Source organism: Phyllobates terribilis, unplaced genomic scaffold (genome assembly GCF_046119375.1).
Source record: "Phyllobates terribilis strain yellow unplaced genomic scaffold, ASM4611937v1 Scaffold_5__5_contigs__length_657084704, whole genome shotgun sequence".
In the NCBI taxonomy this organism is placed as follows: Eukaryota; Metazoa; Chordata; class Amphibia; order Anura; family Dendrobatidae; genus Phyllobates; species Phyllobates terribilis.
In genome coordinates this window covers 120,563,438-120,584,186 of record NW_027362765.1, presented here as the reverse complement: position 1 = coordinate 120,584,186, position 20,749 = coordinate 120,563,438, and the positions used below count along the sequence as shown (strand labels likewise).

General features: G+C 46.8%; 1 protein-coding gene across 1 annotated transcript; it reads right to left on the bottom strand.

The window, feature by feature from the left end:
* Positions 1-710: 710 nt before the first annotated feature.
* Positions 711-18,605, bottom strand: SLC2A4RG (SLC2A4 regulator). Its single transcript, XM_073682875.1, has 9 exons — positions 18,350-18,605; positions 13,725-13,915; positions 13,446-13,519; positions 12,121-12,326; positions 11,922-12,022; positions 10,407-10,662; positions 9,218-9,304; positions 5,941-6,023; positions 711-5,731 (listed from the first exon to the last, which is right to left on the bottom strand). Exons 1-9 carry the CDS (start codon positions 18,488-18,490, stop codon positions 5,620-5,622), a joined length of 1,251 nt encoding a protein of 416 aa, XP_073538976.1. The 5' UTR covers positions 18,491-18,605; the 3' UTR covers positions 711-5,619.
* Positions 18,606-20,749: the final 2,144 nt, after the last annotated feature.

Here is a 20,749-nt window from a genome sequence, read left to right as displayed (position 1 = left end):
GGGGATGAGGGGGCCATGCGTACCAGGATTGGGGATGAGGGGGCCATGCGTACCAGGACTGGGGATGAGGGGGCCATGCGTACCAGGACTGGGGATGAGGGGGCCATGCGTACCAGGACTGGGGATGAGGGGGCCATGCATACCAGGACTGGGGATGAGGGGGCCATGCATACCAGGACTGGGGATGAGGTGGCCATGCATACCAGGATTGGGATGAGGGGGCCATGCATACCAGGAGTCGGCTTATGCTCAAGTATATACGGTAACTTTTTGATGATATTCTAATTTAGTGAGAAGCACTTGTAAGTCAGCCAGATACGTTACAAGCTCCCCAGTCAGACTGTCATAGAGAACTCACAGACTGATTCTTGGCTAACTCATTCTACAGCGAGCAATAGACATGGCAACATAGAAAGCAAATAGTGCAACATATTTTAATGAAAACCAACTGCAAAAATGATTTTAGCCCCAATTACATGCATTTAATTAAAAAAATAGTGGTCGACCCATCCATGAACACAAATCAAGGGGGTCCATTCAGCACCACTGTTTTGTGTCAGTACTCTGATCATTTTTAGGTTTTTTTTTTTGCTCCTATGATGGAACAGAAAACCTCAAATAATGCACGTGTGAACTCCGCCTTACAAGAGGTTTTAAGGACTTTTAGCCCCCACTGTATGTATCTGGAAGGAAATAATATAAACCAGAAATTACAAAAAGAAAAATCTTTATTTTTTTTTTTTACCAGGATAACTGACAAAAGGTTTAGCTCTGTGCTTGGCACATTAGTCTCCATGAGGTGGCGCTGTGTGTATACTGTCAAACAGTCACAGCCGCACATATGGAAGAAACAATTACACAGCCTACACCTTTTCCCTACATTTCACAAGTAAGGACTCCCTCCCCCAGGACGTACATCTCTGCTGCGGGCACAGACACTACATCCTGTGCACAAGTAGCGTGGTGCCCCTCCTGCAGGCTACAATATACCATCCCTAGTGCATATACCAGCCCGGCCCCCTTTCACCACCTCTATCTATGGCATGTTTATTTTCCAGGCCAAACTTAGTGCAAGAATTTTTTTATAAAATAAAGCTTATATCATTACTTTTTGCTTCATGTAACTTTGGAATGTGCCTCGGACGCTGCATGGTGCTATATCCCCCCACCCCGTCTGTGAAATATCCGTTACAGTGCCAGGCAGCTCTAGCACAATGGCCCACATCACACATGGCATGATGGCACCGTACATCGCCTATGAATCTTGCATCCAACACTGCCCCCATCAGTCTGGTTTTGGCATTGTGATGACGAAAGGAGGAAGGGTGAAATGACAGAACCCCCAGTCATGCAATCCATGATTGCTGCCATTAGTTCTAGACATAACGGATGCAGAATATTCAGATAGATATCGACATTAGATTATAGGTGGATCACGTGCAGTTGCAGAAATATCCACATTCATGCCATATTTGACACCATTACGTATAGCTTATATGTGCTATAAAAAAAAAAAGTGATTGTGCAACCACGGCAGTGCCTGCGGATTGGGTGGCAATCCTATAAAGTCAATGGCCTGCTAGGTTGTAAATGACGGGCTTCTCTTCCCTAGTACACAACATTCTCAATGTATGGCATTGACAACATCGCCATCTACTGATTGTTAACAGGTACTGCTACTAAATGAAATTGCAGGATTTCCCGCATGGAAACTACCATATTGTATATTAGTGTCTGGGGATAAAATGCAATCAGATGATAAGGATGAGAGAGTTGTCAAATATGTTACCCAGGAGGAAATTAAAGACCCCAATGATTATACCAGATTTCTATGGTGCTGCAACCAATCTTCAAAAACAACCTTGCTCCTTTCTTCTGTGTCCCCAAAATCTAGCTTCCTGCAATGGGGTTAAATTTTAAAACACAAAGCACAGGGTACACAATATAGAAACATGCCAAAATCCCCCCCCCCACCACCACACACACAACTTCTTCCCCAGACTGTGCAAAAGTAATGGCGGAGACTCAGAATGTTCCCTTCTCCTCTGAAAAAGAAAAGATTTCAACTAATCACATGATCAAGTGCAAATTGATTAAAGCATTGTGTGGCTGCCCACCCCGGCCTTCCCTTGGATTGTTGAGTAACACTGCCCCCCACATGGCTGAGTGGGGGGGTATTGCACCTTCCAGATCAATACATCTAACCATGATCTGCATACATTACTGTGCTTGTGCCCTAGCCCAATTTTACAAGTGCAAAAAAATCTTCCTCAAATAGTAACCTTACTGAAACCGTAAGAAGAAAGATACAAATCTTTCCCTCCATAGATGCCTGAAATCAAGTCTGCTGCCGCCCCGGGACATCGCTCAGGCTGGGGACATATGCACCAACTATCGCTTCTAGGAAAATAAAAACAATGCATGTGCGGTTTATTGTGCGGTAGTGGCGCAGCTGTAAAAATCCCCACAATGGTTTCCTATTGAAAAATGCAAATGGCACGACACATAAGACGCACCGTCACCCGATCCTTCCATTTCCCAGTATATAGGGACTCCTAGAGCTGAGCAGATAATGGTTACTATGGAAGCAAACCAGTAACGTCAATGGTCAGTTGCCATAGCAACAGACAATGCTTACGTTACGATGATTATAACAAGTGGAACCCAAAAGTGAAGGTTCTACACGCACCAACCAATCAGATCACTGCTATCAACTCTCAAGCTACAGAGACAATGGCCTAACCACCGGTCACCGTGAGCAATGCCATCGCAAACACTTGCACACGGTGGATTAAAGTGCACCAATCGTTGTGTTCTCTAACATCGAAGCAGGGTCACAATTATGTGATGATTGATATATTTGATTATAGGGGTTAGAGCTGCTTTCTGATACAGAGCGCCAAATCTTCTGCCTCCCATAACAGACATATAATACAGATGTGGGCAAAATTTTTGAGATTGACACAAATTTTGGTTTTCATAAAATCTGACTTCTACCCTTCACCCTGACAGCCAGATATCGGTGTCTGGGCCAAATCATGACTGATGACAGCCCGTTCTTGTCTCATCAGTGATTGGGGTTTATCACAATTTCTGTGGTTTTGTTTGTCCTCCCACTTTTTGAGGATCAACCACAGGTTCTCAATGGGATTAGAGAATATTACTTTACCCCAGTTCTCTGCAGTCCAATTCCTGTACTTCCTGCAGTTATTTTCCTTGATGTAGCCCCCTTCAGACTCAGGATATGATTGTCCGGAGAAGTACAGGTGCGCACTACCATGAGTCCTGTGTCTGCCAGCAGTAAAGCATCCTGAGACCATTCATGTGTGGGGGCTCCTCATCCATGGAGGGGGCTCACTCACAATTTGTCCCAAGAACACGGATCTAACATCCTCCAAAAGCAACTTCTCCCAATGATCCAGGAGCAATTTGGTGAGGATCAATGCTTTTTTGCGATATGATGGAGACCATGTCACAAGGCAAAAGTGATAACTAAGTGGATCGGTGATCAACGCATTGACAATTTGGGTCCATGGCCAGGAAACTCTCCAGATCTCAATCCCATTGAGAACCTGTGGCTAATCCTCAAAGAACAGGAGGACAAACAAATCACAGAAATTGTGATAAACTCCGAGCACTGATGAGATAAGAACGGCGATCATCAGTCATGATTTGGCCCAGAAGCAGATAGCCAGCTGCCAGGGAGAAGCCATGAAAAATAAGGGATAACACAGTAAATATTAAGTCAGTAAAAGGTGTAAAACCTTATGAAATGCTGATAATTGGATTTCAGCATCCATAAAACCATCTGACTAACAGATGAAAAAACACTGAAGCAACAAACTATGGAGAAAAAAAAAAAAACCCAGAATTTGTATCAGTCTCACACCTTTCGGCCCAGACTGTATGTAGTAACATTTTGGCTGTGCACCAGTGGAGGGAGCTCATGATACGGATTTATTTTTCAGCTCCCGAGCGCCCGCTAGTGGCATCTCATTAACCTAAATCACAAAATTGTGCCTCTTAGGAAATCTTGGATTTTACCAGCTTCTTCTTCTATGCTTTAAGGAGAGACAATAGCCTCATGTGCTCGTTACAGATGTGCTTACTTCTAAAAAAAAAAAAAAATCCTGGTCCCTTGTGCTAGGCATTCTTGGGGATAGCCAGGTACGTTTCTGCCCTGGCACAATACTTCTCATCCCTTGCAGTTCCTGAGATGGTACAGGAGGGGGCAGTGAAATGTATGACACTATTATATTGCACTGGTCATGGAGGGGGTTCTATAATATTTGTTACACTACATTACACTACTCCTGTAAGGTAGGGGAGAAATATTACAGCCTCCTTTCCTTACATGTGCATTATAGGGGAGACATTAAAAACGTTAAATTAAGTCCTATTGATAAAATATATTTCTCGTGGCCGAGAACAGCTCCATACACTTCCTAAGCCATGTATGCAGTCAGTGGCTACACTGGAGGACTTTGGTGTTTAGCACGGGGAAGAAGATAGCTGCCATCTTTGTTTTTCTCCTCAAGGCTGTGCAGGATTGTAAAGAAGGACCTGCTGTTATTTCAGAAACAGCGCCACATTCGCCTACAGGTTGTGTCAGGTATTGTAACGCATCCGCTTTCACGCAAATGGAGAGGAACTGCAATACCAAGCACAAGCTATTTGGACTGGACTACAGTGCTGCCGCTTCTGGTATAAAAGGAGATCCTTCTCTCAGAGTCATGCTGGATGACAGATAGAAATATATATCTTTGTAATCCTTGTCATATTTCATCATCGGGGACAAACAAGGAAAGAAAGGACTGACTAAAAAGAGAGATATATGATGCATCAATGAGATTGTCTTGAAAATTTTAGGGGGTTGCAAAGGGGTTTAAAAACTTCCTTAAGAGACCGCATGGCAGCCATTGTGCGGGAACAGTTCACCGGGAGAACTATCAAAAGGGATTTTTCAGATATTACATTTTACGACATGGTAATCATAAAAAGCGTAGCCTTTGGGGGTCTAGCTAAGTACCCCCTTTAAATTCACCCATCTGCAAGCGAGCCAAACCCTAGTATTTCTCCCCTACCTGCAGTTGTATGAGCAATAAGATAGTAATGAATAAGCTTGTATGGCCCCCTCCATGTCCACAGAGCCTCCAAAAAGTGCAAAGCATAGTGCAGCAAAAATTTAAGACCACCCTACAAAAATGGGGAAACCGAAAAAAAAAGTTAAAAATCACATCAATCCCTCCCTTCCTCTCTGAGCCCTGCCCCGTACAACCCGACTCCTCGTTTCATAATATCAAAAATAAAGCTCGTCTTCTCGCACTCGCTGAACAGTCCACCAAAAGGAATCTCAGAAACCCGGCAGCGCGTTACCTGAGAAGAACCTCCTCATGGCCATCTAGGCGGGGTCCAGCCCAAAAGGGGGCAAGCTCCGGACCATACAAAAGAAATGCAGTCAATGTATAAAAATATTGGGTGTATAACAACAGTCCTGAATCATCGGGAGCTTTGCACAAAAGGCTGGGAATAAAACTGAGTTTTTAGAGGGGAGGGGTGAAAAATTCAAAAGCTCAGTTGCGCCCCCTAGGGGCAGTTGAGGTTTAGCGGCTGCAGCCCTCAGTCTATGAATCTCTGACAGGCCTTCTTCCAGCGGCAGGCAGTGCACCACATGTCTTTCCGTTCCATCCCGTACACTTTTCGGCATTTCTTTGCTTCCCCACGAGGCTTCCTGGGGAAGAGGGAAGAATACGTGGCCTGGATCAGAGGCGGACCTCTGGTAAGCCCTTAAGATACTTGCCGGACACGTAAAGCGTGATTTTGCTTGAGCAGCTGCAGCAATCACATGACAGGTCACATCACACCACCGACTAGCCCCCGTTACAGGCACACCAAACTGCACATAACAGAGACACAGACGAAGGAGATTGTGCTGCTCACCGAGTGCCGGGCACTTGCTTTATATTCGGTGGGGCGGTCAGGATCTGCGGCCTTTTCTCACTGATATTCAATGTGGGACGAACCTACAGCGAAAGGCAAGAAATCAAATATTGCAAAAATAAGCCCTGGGGGATCCAGTAGGTCTCTTCTACAAATTATCCAATCGATTTGCAGACCAGTGACCAAATCAGTGGCCTATTGCTGTCAGACGGTAGCCCTGTGAATCTTTTATCGTCCGACCTAGTGAAACGTTGCGCACATATGTCATCGCGCTGGGCTGTGCAGCGGATACTGGCAGGCAGGAGGCGGCTCCTGTCTGATGGCCACAGATTAATGACGTGGCCACTGGACCGGGTCCTGTGAATCGACTCGCACCATCTCTAGTCTCTTCACATCCTACTGCGGTAAACCTAGTGTCACACTGATTTCCACCATGAATGTCTCTCGGCCTCTGTGTTCATGCAGGCTTACATACATGCAGTTAGCCCTTTAAGGACCGGACCATTTTTTGTTTTTTTCCCTCCCTTTTTTCCAAGTCATAACGTTCTGATTTTTCCATGTGAGGGCTGATTTTCTGCCGGACAACTTGTTCTTTTGAATGACGTTATTAATTTTTATCATATAATGTACTGCAAAATAGGAATGAAAATTCCAAGAGAAGTGAAATTGCAAAAAAAAAAAAAGTGATTCTTCATTTCTTTTTATGGCGTTCATTGTGCAGTAACAACGACCATGTAATACGATTTTCCAGGTCAGTACTGTTGCGGCGATAAAAAAAAAAACTATGGAAGTTTGGTAAGTGGTGAAAAACATTTTTTTTTAATTTGTAAGAGAAAAAAAAATTGCTTGTGTCGCCATTTTCAATATGAGGTCTGTGTAACTGTGTGAGAGTTTGATTTTTTCCGAAGCGACCTGACATTTTTTTTTTTGATACCGTGTTTGAGTAGATACGACGCTTTCATTGCTTCTTATTGAATTTTTTGCTGAGTTGTGAGGACAAAAAAAAAATGGAATTCTGGAGTTTAGATTTATTATTATTATATTATTATTATTATTTATATTACAGTGGGTACGGAAAGTATTCAGACCCCTTTACATTTTTCACTCTGCTTCATTGCAGCCATTTGGTAAATTCTAAAAAGTTCATTTTTTTCTCATTAAAGTACACTCTGCACCCCATCTTGACTGAAAAAAAACAGAAATGTAGAAATTTTTGCAAATTTATTAAAAAAGAAAAACTAAAATATCACATGGTCATAAGTATTCAGACCCTTTGCTCAGACACTCATATTTAAGTCACATGCTGTCCATTTCCTTGTGATCCTCCTTGAGATGGTTTTACTCCTCATTGGAGTCCAGCTGTGTTTAATTAAACTGATAGGACTTGATTTGGAAAGGCACACACCTGTCTATATAAGACCTCACAGCTCACAGTGCATGTCAGACCAAATGAGAATCATGAGCTCAAAGGAACTGCCCAAGGAGCTCAGAGACAGAATTGTGACAAGGCACAGATCTGGCCAAGGTTATAAAAGAATTTTTGCATTACTCAAGGTTCCTAAGAGAACAGTGGCCTCCATAATCCTTAAATGGAAGAAGTTTGGGACCACCAGAAGTCTTCCTAGGCCTGACCATCAAGCCAAACTGAGCAATCGTGGGAGAAGAGCCTTGGTGAGAGAGGTAAAGAAGAACCCTAAGATCACTGTGGCTAAGCTCCAGAGATGCAGTAGGGAGATGGGAGAAAGTTCCACAAAGTCAACTATCACTGCAGCCCTCCACCAGTCGGGCCTTTATGGCAGTGGTCCGATGGAAGCCTCTCCATATGAAAGCCCGCATAGAATTTGCTCAAAAACACATGAAGGACTCCCAGACTATGAGAAATAAGATTCTCTGGTCTGATGAGACGAAGATAGAACTTTTTGGTGATAAGACTAAGCGGTATGTGTGGAGAAAACCAGGCACTGCTCATCACCTGCCCAATACAATCCCAACAGTGAAACATGGTGGTGGCAGCATCATGCTATGGGGGTGTTTTTCAGCTGCAGGGACAGGTTGACAAGTTGCAATTGAAGGAAACATGAATGCGGCCAAGTACAGAGATATCCTGGATGAAAACCTCCTCCAGAGTGCTCTGAACCTCAGACTTGGCCGAAGGTTTACTTTCCAATGACCCTAAGCACATATCTAAAATAACAAAGGAGTAGCTTCAGAACAACTCTGTGACCATTCTTGACTGGCCCAGGCAGAGCCCTGACCTAAACCCAATTGAGCATCTCTGGAGAGACCTGAAAATGGCTGTCCACCAACGTTCACCATCCAACCTGACGGAACTGGAGAGGATCTGCAAGGAAGAATGGCAGCGGATCCCCAAATCCAGGTGTGAAAAACTTGCATCATTACCAAGAAGACTCATGGCTGTACTAGCTGAAAAGGGTGCTTCTACTCAATACTGAGCAAAGGGTCTGAATACTTATGACCATGTGATATTTTAGTTTTTCTTTTTTAATAAGTTTGCAAAAATTTCTACATTTCTGTTTTTTTTTTAGTCAAGATGGGGTGCAGAGTGTACTTTAATGAGAAAAAAAAATTACTTTTTAGAATTTACCAAATGGCAGCAATGAAACAAAGAGTGAAACATTTAAAGGGGTCGGAATACTTTCCGTATCACAGGGGATACTTTCCGTATCCACTGTATATACAGCGGTACCACAGTATATAACACAAATCATGGCTTCCTATGAATGCCAACCAAAGGCTAGTGTTCACAAGAGCACCATCTTGACCGTCACGGTGGTCTTCAGCCAGGCCCCAACTCATGGCTATTCAGCAGTGCAGCGGAATCATGTTATGAGGGAGTGGGTGGGTGATGAGTGGTTAGAACAGCACACCCCATGGGCCACGCTCTATAAATGCCGCTGTCTGAGAATGACAGCGACATTTAACAAGTTATTAGCCGCAGTCAGAGCACCGCTCCACTGGCAGCTGTTTGAGGCACATGATGACTGAATAACACAGCCATCATCGGCTGGGAATGGAGCTGAGCCCGCTCCATTCATCTTCTTCTGATGAGTGTCGTAAACGTACAATGTTCGTTGTTAAGTGGTTAAAGGGTCATTCCAGACAAAGTTATACCTAGTGCAGGTACAGAAGGAGCAGGGTGACCTAGGTGCTCCATTACCCTCAAGCCCTGCAAGAGATGAGTTAGTTTTGCGTGGAGGTTTTATTTAGACTATTGCTGGAAAACCCCTTTAATTATTGAAGTAAAGGCAATACTTACTGGGGGAGCTTTGATGAGCAGGGGCGGAGGAGACTGCCAAGAGAAGTTGACCTTGGATGTAAAGGAGACGCTGACAGGAGAAGGAGCCTGTGGGCAGAACAGGAGGAGAAGCCATAAAACCTGTGTCTGACACTGTGAAGTGAGGGCACATAGGGAAAGACTGCAGCATAGCTGGAAAGTGGCAAGCTCCTATAGTGTGATAAGTCATTTACCTATGGCAGCTGTCAGTGATTTCCCTTTAAGAGGAGAAGATCAACCCAGATCAGAATGACCATCGCCACTAAGGCCTCTTTCAGCCTTCCGGATATTTCCAGTACCGGAGATATCTGTGTCCACCTGTGTGGCAACCGTGTGTCGCATCAGGATCACACGTACCGGCGCTTGGGAATCAGTGGTACAGTTTGCGCTGTTCCCAAGCGCCGGGTGCTGAACAGCATTCAGCGCGAGCAAGGGGCATTGTTTAGAGTAGTATTCTGCTCCCACTGTGTCCTGGTATAAAAATAAGAATAAAATAAAAAAAATCGTAATACTCACCTGTCTGAAGATTTTCCCCGCAGTAAACCATCTGACCGCTCATGCCGGGGAGAATGACTCGCTCCAGCAAGCGAGCCCCAGAGCTGCGCTGAGCTCAGTGAGTGACAGGACACCGCTCATGAGCTCAGCGCAGCTCCGGGGCCCACTCGCTGCAGTGAGTCATTCTCCCCGGCTCGTCGGCATGGGTGGTCGCTTCAAGACAGGTGAGTATATTGATTTGTTTATTTTATTCTTATTTTTACAGCTTTTTAAGACATCGGCAGCAGAATAAAACATTGTCCCTTGCTAGCGCTGATCGCAGCGCCAGCAGGGGACAATGATGAGTGATCGCTTCAGCACCCGGCGCTTGGGAACAGCGCTAACTACCGCTGATTCCCAGGCGCCAGTACGTGTCACACGGATGACACACAGAAGTCATCCGTGTGTCATCAGTGTGGAACGTTTTTCGGCCCGTGCTGTGGGTAAAAACGGACATGTCAGCATGTTTTGCCCACGGACACACGGTCCGTGGAAACACACTGACATGTGCACAGATCCATTCATTTGAATGGGTCTAAATGTGTCAGCGTCTCCAGTACGTTTGGAAACTGTCACCACATGTACCGGACACACTGACGTGTGAAAAAGCCCTAAGGCTGTGCACAGGTGTACTCACTTGATAGGCGTGGTCGGAGTGCACGTGGCAAAGGGTGCTGGGGGCCGACAAACTGAGGGGAGATACCAGCGGCAGCTCCATGTTGTTGGCAGCTCCGAGGGACCCAGCACAAAGGAAGGGAGGAGGGGGCGCGGTGGTGGTAGGAGACGTGGGAGTCAGACTGGATAGTCCATCTGTCAGTGTGTCCACATTCACGTCCATCTCGGTGTAGTAGAAGTCTTCTTCACCGTCATTGTGCTCTGGTTCTGCACGGGGTCTGTAGAACATAAACTACAGGTGAGCAGACTGATAAGGCTGTGTTACATGAGAGTTGCAAAAGTATTCAGCTCCTTTTTCTGCAACTAAACTAATAAGGAGAGAGGTGTAAGCTGCAGCCAGAGACTTTGACTTCTGACTACAGCTTATCTCCCTTAAGAACAATGGGATTAAGTGATTGAATTCAATATGCCCAATCTTTCTTTCCCTTTACATCATCTGTGGGTGAAAGTTGAGAGACCCCATACTCATTTGAAGATTGGAGGGTCCCATTCATGTTCTTGTAATGTGGATGGGGGTCGTTAATGTAATTTAAGGAAAATCTGTGACTTGAGTGTCATTTGTAATGTAGATAAACTTGCAGCGTTCTTGGGAGGGGAATTATTTTGCAAGGCCCTGTATATGACAAGTTACTTCTGATATTGCTAATAAACAATCTGTGTAAAAACCTTGAATGGTTTCGATGTTGTAGGGTTATCAAATCGACAATAAAGGGGTTGTACCAACTTTAGTAGTTATTCTCTAGCCATAGGCTAGGGGATAACTTCCCAATCGTCGGGACCCCCAGAGATCCCGAGAACTTAGGCTCTGAATAACCTGTGTGAATGGAGCGGTGAGCGACCATGTGCACCTCTGCTCCATTCATTCTTAATGGGAGTGCCGAAGACCAGCCAAAATCTGTACTTGATTATCGCTAGTGGTCCTACAGAGAATGAATGGAGAAGTGCACATGATCGACCACCGATCCATTTACACAAGGGTCCCGGAATCAGCGGTCAGATCCTTAATGATCGGGAAGGGCTGTGGAGTCGGTAAGCCAAACCACAGACTCCGACTCCTCAATTTCCCTGACTCCGACTCCACAGCACTGCCCCACTACTGAGCATGTACATAAAGTGCAGCACAAATTAATCTCAACTAAAAGCCGAAATCCTTAAATCAGGAACAGAACAGACATTTAAAGGACATTTCATAACTTTCCCAAATTCTTATGAAAGAATTTACAGTACATCCTGCATTGTACTACTGTACCCAATTTATTATTTTAGGAGTCTGAATCAGTCCATTTTATACTGACTCCACCAAAATGGACACAGACTCCGACTCCACAGCCCTGCCCCTATCTAATGGTTAAGTCATAATTCCAAACCTCGTACAATCCCTTTAAGCCTTCACCTGAAAGCCTGAGACAGACTGGCTTCTAAGGACGAGCAGCCGGACAATGTCAATATAAAAGCTGCACCCCATTATCACACTCACCCCAGATGTTCGGTACGGATATGCTTTTGTATTGCAGCAGATGTGCTGAGAACTTTCTCGCAATTCTTCCAGAGACAGCGGAACATTAGCCTCCCCGAGTTCTGTAGGAACGGAATGTAGATCTCAAGATTGGTCTATTATGTGAAGGCATCAATATCGATCAATGGAGGTGGTATTAAAGAAATATTTGTGCCGTTACCTTCCTCTTCCGGGGAACAGGTTCACCAAACAGAAAGTGAGTGGTGTCAGAGTCCTCTAGTCCGGCATCGGCACATGCCAAGGAGGGTGCGGCCTGCAGCGGAGGGGACGGCGTGGAAGGTATGGACATATACAGTTCACAGCTGTTGGAACTGCTTGAGCTTGATGAATTGATGGCGTTCTCCATGCAATGTTCACTGTGACATCCTGTAAATGGATCAGGAACGCAGGGGTTAAAACAGTACAAAAACTTATAATAAGTCATGGATGCAGGTTAAAAGGGACACCAAGCCTAAAGCCTTATTGCTATGAAGTTAATGGCTTTTTTCCCACAATAACATCTAAATAGTCTATTGTTTCCTGTTATCATTCACCTCAAATGAGCTAATTCTAGGGTTCTTCATTGGGATACGTAAAAGGAAGAGATGAAAGGTTTGTGCACCCTAACATCATCACTTAGGTGGCATAGCTACAGTGTGAGTAATGTGTGACTAGCTCCATCTGCAGGCCATTAGCAGTTACTGCGTGTAAATTCAAGTTGTGTAGGTTTTTCCCAAAAGTCTGCGGTACACTCAATGTGACTGCTGACTTTTCAATCCTCAAAGCACGCGCTGTGAGGATTTTCCGATGCCGTTGGCGACAGCAAGCGGTAATATGTCCGCAAGTATGCGATATGCATACTCCCGGGCCACATTCTGACTAGACATACGCGATCTCACTCAATACAAGTGAATTGAGTGAGGCCATGCACGTCTAGTCGGAATGTAGCCAGAGGAATGCATATTGCATGCTTGAAGTCACATGATTGCTCAGTCTCACCGCCAGCACAGGAGAATCCTCACAGCGTGCAATGTGAGGTCACAAATCAGCAGTCACATAGAGCGACTGCAGAATTTCATGAAAAACCTGGACAAACCTTTTAATGAAAAAACTGCACACAGATGGCAGCACAGCTAAACTAAATAAATAATGTACACTTAAATGCTTTATTGCCAAACCTCCCCTCCCGTCTTCTGTGTACCTTGGCTACAGTCCCCATGTGACCGCTGCAGTCAATGAAAGGTCTCAGCAGTCTTGTGCTATATAAAAGTCAGGCCAGTAATTGACTGCAGTGGTCACGCGGGGCCTGCAGTCAATTAATGGTCTCAGTGGTGTTGTGCCATATACAATTCAGATCAGTAACTGGCTGTAGGGGTTCCCTGGCTAAACAGATTACCAGAAGGGAAGATTGGAAGCAGCCGGGCAGTAGTCATGCCATGCCAGGGCAGGGCACTGATGGGTAAACTCCCCCTTTACAGTGTAAAAGCTATAGATGTATATAGATACCTGTTCCTGCTGGCAGCACCAAAGGCCCCGATGACAGGCTGGTCAGAGCGGCTGCTGCGATCGCCTCATCAAGCCTGGAGAGAAAACAGACATGAGATCAAGAGTCCAAGCCAACTTCTCACCAACTGGTATCAAGTAAACAATATTTCTGTTCACTGCCACAAAGCAGAGTTGGGAATCAGGGAATGTAAACATTTCCCTGCAATAGACCTAGATTATTCCAGTGATTAAGATGGGAAATTGCAAAAATGACAATACAAGGGTGCACCCTTCCCTCACCTGTGTTTGGGGACAGGAATAATGGAGGGTAATGTTGGTTGGGTTCGGTTTTGCACAGGCTGCGACCCGGATGCTGTTGCTCTTGGGTATGGCAGGGCTCCGTGGAAGCGGTCCTGGTACTGCTCGGATGGCGCATCCTGCATCTTACCAAAGTGAAATGACGTTCTGACGTTGTTGTAGTACAGAGAGACCTGAAGATGAGATCAGACAGAGGTAATTCACTGGTCTGTGCTGCTGACTTAATTTGGGGGCATCGACCCTGGAATGTATCTGTCAAATTGTAATATAAGAATGGAGAAGCGTAACTCTGGAAATGGGGAAGACAATAAAAAATGTCAACCATCTTATTTACGCATCTGCTCTGCTGCCCTCTGGTGGCCACAAGTGTTTATGATGAGTAGGAGGTGTGTACACTAAATTCACACTCTACACACTGTATACAGGACCCTCCACACCGTATAGTGTGTCACAAAAGACCTACTAACTGCCAAATCCAAGCGACACTACTCTGTCCTCCTCCTCCTGGACTTGTCATCTGCCTTTAACACAGTGGACCATTCCCTCTTACTACCGACACTGTAATCTCTTGGCATCAAAGACTTGGCCCTATCTTGGATCTCCTCATACCTAACAGACCGGACATTCAGCGTCTCCCAAACACACACCACCTCCTCATCTTGCCCCCTATCTGTCGGTGTCCCCCAAGGTTCAGTTCTAGGCCCCCTGCTCTTCTCCATCTACACCTTTGGCCTAGGACAGCTCAGAGTGTCACGGCTGTCAGTATCACCTCTATGCTGATGACACACAGATCTACCTCTCCGGACCTGATATCACCTCCTTACTAACCAGAATCCCACAATGTCTGTCCGCTATTTCATCCTTCTTCTCTGCTAGAGTTCTAAAACTTAACATGGATAAAAGAGAATTCATCATCTTTCCACCGTCTCATTCATCCCCCCCAACCAACCTATCCATCAAAGTCAATGGCTGCCCACTCTCCCCAGTCCCGCAAGCTCGCTGCCTTGGGGTAACCCTGGACTCTAATCTCTCCTTCAAACCACATATCCAAGCCCTTTACACTTCCTGCCGACTCCAACTCAAAAATATCTCCTGGATCCGCACATTCCTCAACCATGAATCTGCAAAAACACTAGTGCACGCCCTCATCATCTCCCGCCTTGACTACTGCAACCTCCTGCTCTGTGGCATCCCTTCCAACACTCTCGCACCCCTCCAGTCTATCCTAAACTCTGCTGCCCGACTAATCCACCTGTCCCCCGCCTCTCCCCTCTGTCAATCCCTTCACTGGCTCCCCATTACGCAGAGACTCCAGTTCAAGACCCTAACCATGGCATACAAAGCCATCCACAACCTGTCTCCTCCATACATCTGTGACCTAGTCTCCCAGTACTTACCTGCACACAACCTCCGATCCTCACAAGATCTCCTTCTCTACTCCCCTCTTATCTCCTCTACCCACAATCACATACAAGATTTCTCCCGTGCATCCCCCCCTACTCTGGGACTCTCGACCCCAACATATCAGACCCTCGCCTACCGTGGAAACCTTCAAAAGGAACCTGAAGACCCACCTCTTCCGACAAGCCTACAACCTGCAGTAACCACCATACCGCTGCACGACCAGCTCTACCCTCACCCATCCCTTGTAGACTGTGAGCCCTCGCGGGCAGGGTCCTCGCTCCTCCTGTAACAATCGGTGACTCGGTTTTGTTCAAATTATTGTACTTGTTGTTTGCTATGTATACCCCTTTCACATGTATAGCGCCACAGAATTAAAGTGCACCTGTCAGCAGGATTGTGCTCAGTAAACTACATACACTGTCAGGTGGGCGACATTACACTGATTAAAATGATACCTTGGATGATGAAATCAGTCCTGTGGTTGTTATGTAATCTTTACTTTCAGTTTGGAGATAATGATATGCTTGTGCTTCGGGGCGGCCTGTGGGGGGCGCTCTCTCTCGTTCGCTGCTTACATATCCATCTGTATGCTCTTATGGCAGGTCACTGATCGTTCACTGACCTGCCTCCTATTTTACATAATGCATCTAGTAGTGCGGGGCTAGGTAAAATAGGAGGCAGGTCACTGAACGAACAGTGACCTGCCATAAGAGCATACAGATGAATATGTAAGCAGAGCACCATATAGAGCGCCTCCCCCACGCCGCACCGAAGCACAAGCATATCATTATCTCCAAACTGAAAGTAAAGATTACACAACAACAACAGGACGGATTTCATCAACCAAGGTATCATTTTAATCAGTGTAATGTCGCCCACCTGACAGTGTATGTAATTTACGGAGCACAATCCTGCTGACAGGTGCGCTTTAATGGCGCTATAATAATAATAATAATACACAGGACTCTCCACACACAGTACACACAGGACTCTCCACACACGGTACACACAGGACCCTCTACACAGCCATAGTATATCATGGACTCAAAAATTGAGCAGGAACTAAAACGAAACGTGCGGTGGGGCGAGTGTGGATTCTAAAAACCTGAATATAAACATGGTGATGTCACATGATCGCACGATCCCGTCCGTACGCCCGGGTCACCCTTTTAAAGAGAAAGTTGCATAACTCAATTTGCCCATCAAATGAGATCACTGCATAATAAAAAGCTCCACAGTTGTCTTATACACTGTGATTAATTTCATTTCACATTTCTGCTTGCTGTCAGTGAATGGGAAATGGACTCCTTTAAGTCTAGAGACTGAGAAGCTCCATAGACCTAGTATTTCTGATAGCTGAGAGTTTGTGGCAATGTATCAGGGCAGGTGAGATACATGGTCTGGAGTCCAGGCTGTTTAGCTCACAGAGGATCGTCTGCACCAGATACAATTTTAACAAACTCTCAGCTGTGAGAGACAAAGTCTGTACAGTGCTTTCAGCACCTGGATATTTACATGTGCATTCCCATTCACAGACTGCAAGCAGAGGCTGTGAAGAAGCCGTGGGGTTGACTCCATTAGTGTAGAATGGTGCTGCTGGGATACTGGATGTGGTGCAGCTGCTCTTCTCATGGACGTGGCTCACGGATCTGGTACTGGCTGCAGGTGGACAGTAACATGTGAAAAACTGGACCGGAATCTGTGCCCAGGAGCTCACAATCGAGAGAACCCAGAAATCAGAGGTTAACCCCAGGCCTCAGTACGAAACATGCAGACTGGTTGTACCAGGGCACAGGGCACGAGTGAGATGAGAGCAAGGCAAAGCCACCGATCACAAGGGATACCTAACACACAATATCACCACATGCACCATCTGCACAGCGGAGTCCTCTCTCATCCAGCATCATTGTATTCACCAAGTGATGTTATCAGTCCTGCTGAGACCTGTAGTGCCACAAGAGATCACCAAATATAAAACACCAGGTTCCATGTGAGACTTTTTGAGTCAGACGATCGGCAATGGTCACAGTCTCATATAGCATCTGAGGACATGTCTTGCTGTTTTATATTTGAGGAAACTGGTGACAAAGTTGTCGGCGGTGATCTCTTGTGGCACTACAGGTCTCAGCAGGACTGATAACCAGGGCTGTGGAGTCGGAGTTGTGGAGTCAGAGTCCATTTTGGTGGAGTCAGAGTCGGCATAAAATGGACCAAGTCCGACTCCTAAAATATATAATAAATTGGGTACAGTAGTTCAATGCAGTTTGTGGAGAATATTTTTTCATTAGAATTTGGGAAAGTTATGAAATGTCCTATAGATGTCTGTCCTATTCCTGATCTAAGGGTCTAGACTTTTAGCTGAGATGAATCTGTGCTACAGTAAATTTATCACTAAACATGAGCCATGTATGAGGGAGTCGGTGTCATGGAGTCGGAAGTTTGGCTTACCGACTCCACAGCCCTGCCGATAACACCACTGGGCGAATACACGGATGCTGGAGGTGACGAGTAGGGAGGACTCTGCTGTGCAGATGGTGCAAGAGGGGATGTAGGGTGTTATCTGCAGTGATTCGCGGGGTCACTACAAGGAGGGGTGTGGGGCCCCCGGTGACACCGCGAGCAGGGGGGGGTGTGGGGCCCCCGGTGACACCGCGAGCAGTGGGGGTGTGGGGCCCCCGGTGACACCGCGAGCAGGAGGGGTGTGGGGCCCCCGGTGACACCGCGAGCAGGAAGGGTGTGGGGCCCCCGGTGACACCGCGAGCAGGGGGGGTGTGGGGCCCCCGGTGACACCGCGAGCAGGGGGGGTGTGGGGCCCCCGGTGACACCGCGAGCAGGAGGGGTGTGGGGCCCCCGGTGACACCGCGAGCAGGGGGGTGTGGGGCCCCCGGTGACACCGCGAGCAGGGGGGGTGTGGGGCCCCCGGTGACACCGCGAGCAGGGGGGTGTGGGGCCACCGGTGACACCACGAGCAGGGGGGTGTGGGGCCACTGGTGACACCACGAGCAGGGGGGTGTGGGGCCCCCGGTGACACTATGAGGGGGTGTGTGGCCACCGGTGACACTATGAGGGGGTGTGTGGCCCTCGGGGACACTATGAGGGGGTGTGTGGCCCTCGGGGACACTATGAGGGGGTGTGTGGCCCTCGGGGACACTATGAGGGGGTGTGGCGTGTAGCGGTGTACTGTCCGCCCCTCCCCCTCGCACCTCAGCTCTTTCTGCACCGGCTCCTAGATTCTGCGACGTTTCTTCGATACGGGCGGCCGGATTTGCAGGTTGGTGAAGGCGGAGCGGAACCCCGGTGCTCCCGCCCGCTCTGTCAAAACCTCCGGTGCTCAAAGCCGCCATCTTCCAGAGAAGAAAGGGGGAGGGGCAGGGGAGAGAACCGACCAACGGAGAGCGCGCACCGGGACCCCGCCCACACTGCCGCCTTCAGCACTGGACACGCCCTCCTCCGCCTTCCCAACTCAAATCTCTTCCTATTGGCTGCCGCCAGACATCAACAAGACCCCGCCCTCCCTTGCTCTCTGGCACGTGGCCAGACCCTGCTCTCCCATTGGCTGGCTCTTGTTGTTGTTCGCCGGCTGGGTCACGTGCTGAGGATGGGGGCGTGTCGTGTCCCTGGAGAATTCTTAACTCTTTCGTGGTAGGAGGGGGGCGTGGTGCAGCTGGCAGTCTCGGGACTCTGGTGTTTGTTGTCGCTGTGCGGCCCCTGTAACTCACCGTCACCTGTTCCTGCAGGGCTGAGCGGGCTGACACCACCGGCCGTCACACAGCCTCATGTCCTCAGCTGCACAACGTCCCCTGTCCCATCTGATCCTCGGGACTCTAGGTAGAGCCGGGTGACATCCTGTCTGCCCTCATGTACCAAGTCCTCCATGACAGGGACATGGCCGCATATGATCAACGCAGTTCTGGAATTTAGAAAATTTCTTTTTCAGGAAGTGAAAAAAACTATTACAAAAAAAGGCGGAACTTAATAAAAATAAATAAAAAACAATGATGCAGAAACAAAATGGAGCAACCAATCGGCTTACAGCTCTCACCCACTCACACTCCCTGGAGAAATGAAAGCTTGATTCTTATTGGTTGCTAGGGGCAACAGCTCCACTTTCTGCCTATTCTGCTGTTTCTAGAAAATGGCAGCAACAAAGGAGGAGGGGAGGGGGCGGCTTTATAATGAGACGTTAACACCCGGGTTACAAATAAAAAAAACACCTCAAAAGTTTATGGAGAAAACGTTTAATCCATTAAAACATAACAGCGCAACGAAACATTAACGGACATGTAAAAGTTTATATAACAGGACGGGAATTCATCCTCACAAATCCCAATAAATGGCCCTCATCCTGGAGTCAGCCACGTTGAAATCAATATGGCTGCCACTGTATGGTCACTCTGAGTCCTGCAGAGTCTCCTGGGCTGAAGGGACCTTTTGGGGCTCCAGGGCCGGGTTAACCCACTATAGTTACACCCCTGGTAACACACCCACACCTCCTATAACCAGGTGTAAGCCCCTATACACACCCCCAATAAGGACTTTGGGAGCAACAATGGCAGCCATTTTGTTTGCCAGGACCTGACACGCCATGACAGAACAGGACTCCAGGACTGACGGGGACTTTGGGATTTGAGGGAGAACTAATTATCTCAGTGACAGCCTCAGTGTCTTCGCTTTCCGGTGGTCGATGACTTGTCTCTTGCACATCGTAGTAGATGGGATGTGAATACTTTTACGTTCGCTTTCTTTGCAGTTATCATAAAGGATGACGGCAGAAAGAAACTAAAAGTATTAAAAATTCTAAAAAGTGTAGATCATTTTCATAGGGTGACTTGTACGTGGCATTTGCCCTCGCCACAAGCGGCTATTTTGTGTGTTTACGTTGTGATAAGAATGCAGCCAGTGAGTATGAGGAGATGATGGGAAGCCGTTGTGTGAACAGAAGCGAACCTGCAGTCAGCATTAGGAACGGGGCGTAGACCAAGGAAAACTAATGTATGGTTACAGGGAGGGGACTAATGTAAGGTAACGGGGCGCGGTTTATTGTAAGGTAACGGGCAGAGACTAAGGTAAAGTAACGGGGCGCGGACTAAGGTAAGCTAATGTAAGGTAACGGGGCGCGGTCTAATGTAAGGTAACGGGGTGCAGTCTATTGTAAGGTTACGGGGCGCTGTCTAATGTACAGTACAGACCAAGTTTGGACACACCTTCTCATTTAAAGATTTTTCTGTATTTTCATGACTATGAAAATTGTACATTCACACTGAAGGCATCAAAACTATGAATTAACACATGTGGAATTATATACTTAACAAAAAAGGGTGAAACAACTGAAAATATGTCTTATATTCTAGGTTCTTCAAAGTAGCCACCTTTTGCTTTGATGACTGCTTTGCACACTCTTGGCATTCTCTTGATGAGCTTCAAGAGGTACTCACCGGAAATGGTTTTCACTTCTCAGGTGTGCCCTGTCAGGTTTAATAAGTGGGATTTCTTGCCTTATAAATGGGGTTGGGACCATCAGTTGTGTTATGCAGAGGTCTGGTGGATACACAGCTGATAGTCCTACTGAATAGACTGTTAGAATTTGTATTATGGCAAGAAAA

What these genes read in the sequence shown, in the direction of transcription:
- SLC2A4RG (XM_073682875.1), bottom strand. Translation starts at nt 18,490, where the DNA reads ATGGCGGCTTTGAGCACCGGAGGTTTTGACAGAGCGGGCGGGAGCACC. An exon ending in CTGTTCCCCGGAAGAGGAAG is followed by an intron (nt 12,023 to 12,120) that starts GTAACGGCACAA and finishes CCGTTCCTACAG; the next exon opens with AACTCGGGGAGGCTAATGTT. An exon ending in ACTCCGACCACGCCTATCAA is followed by an intron (nt 9,305 to 10,406) that starts GTGAGTACACCT and finishes TTCTGCCCACAG; the next exon opens with GCTCCTTCTCCTGTCAGCGT.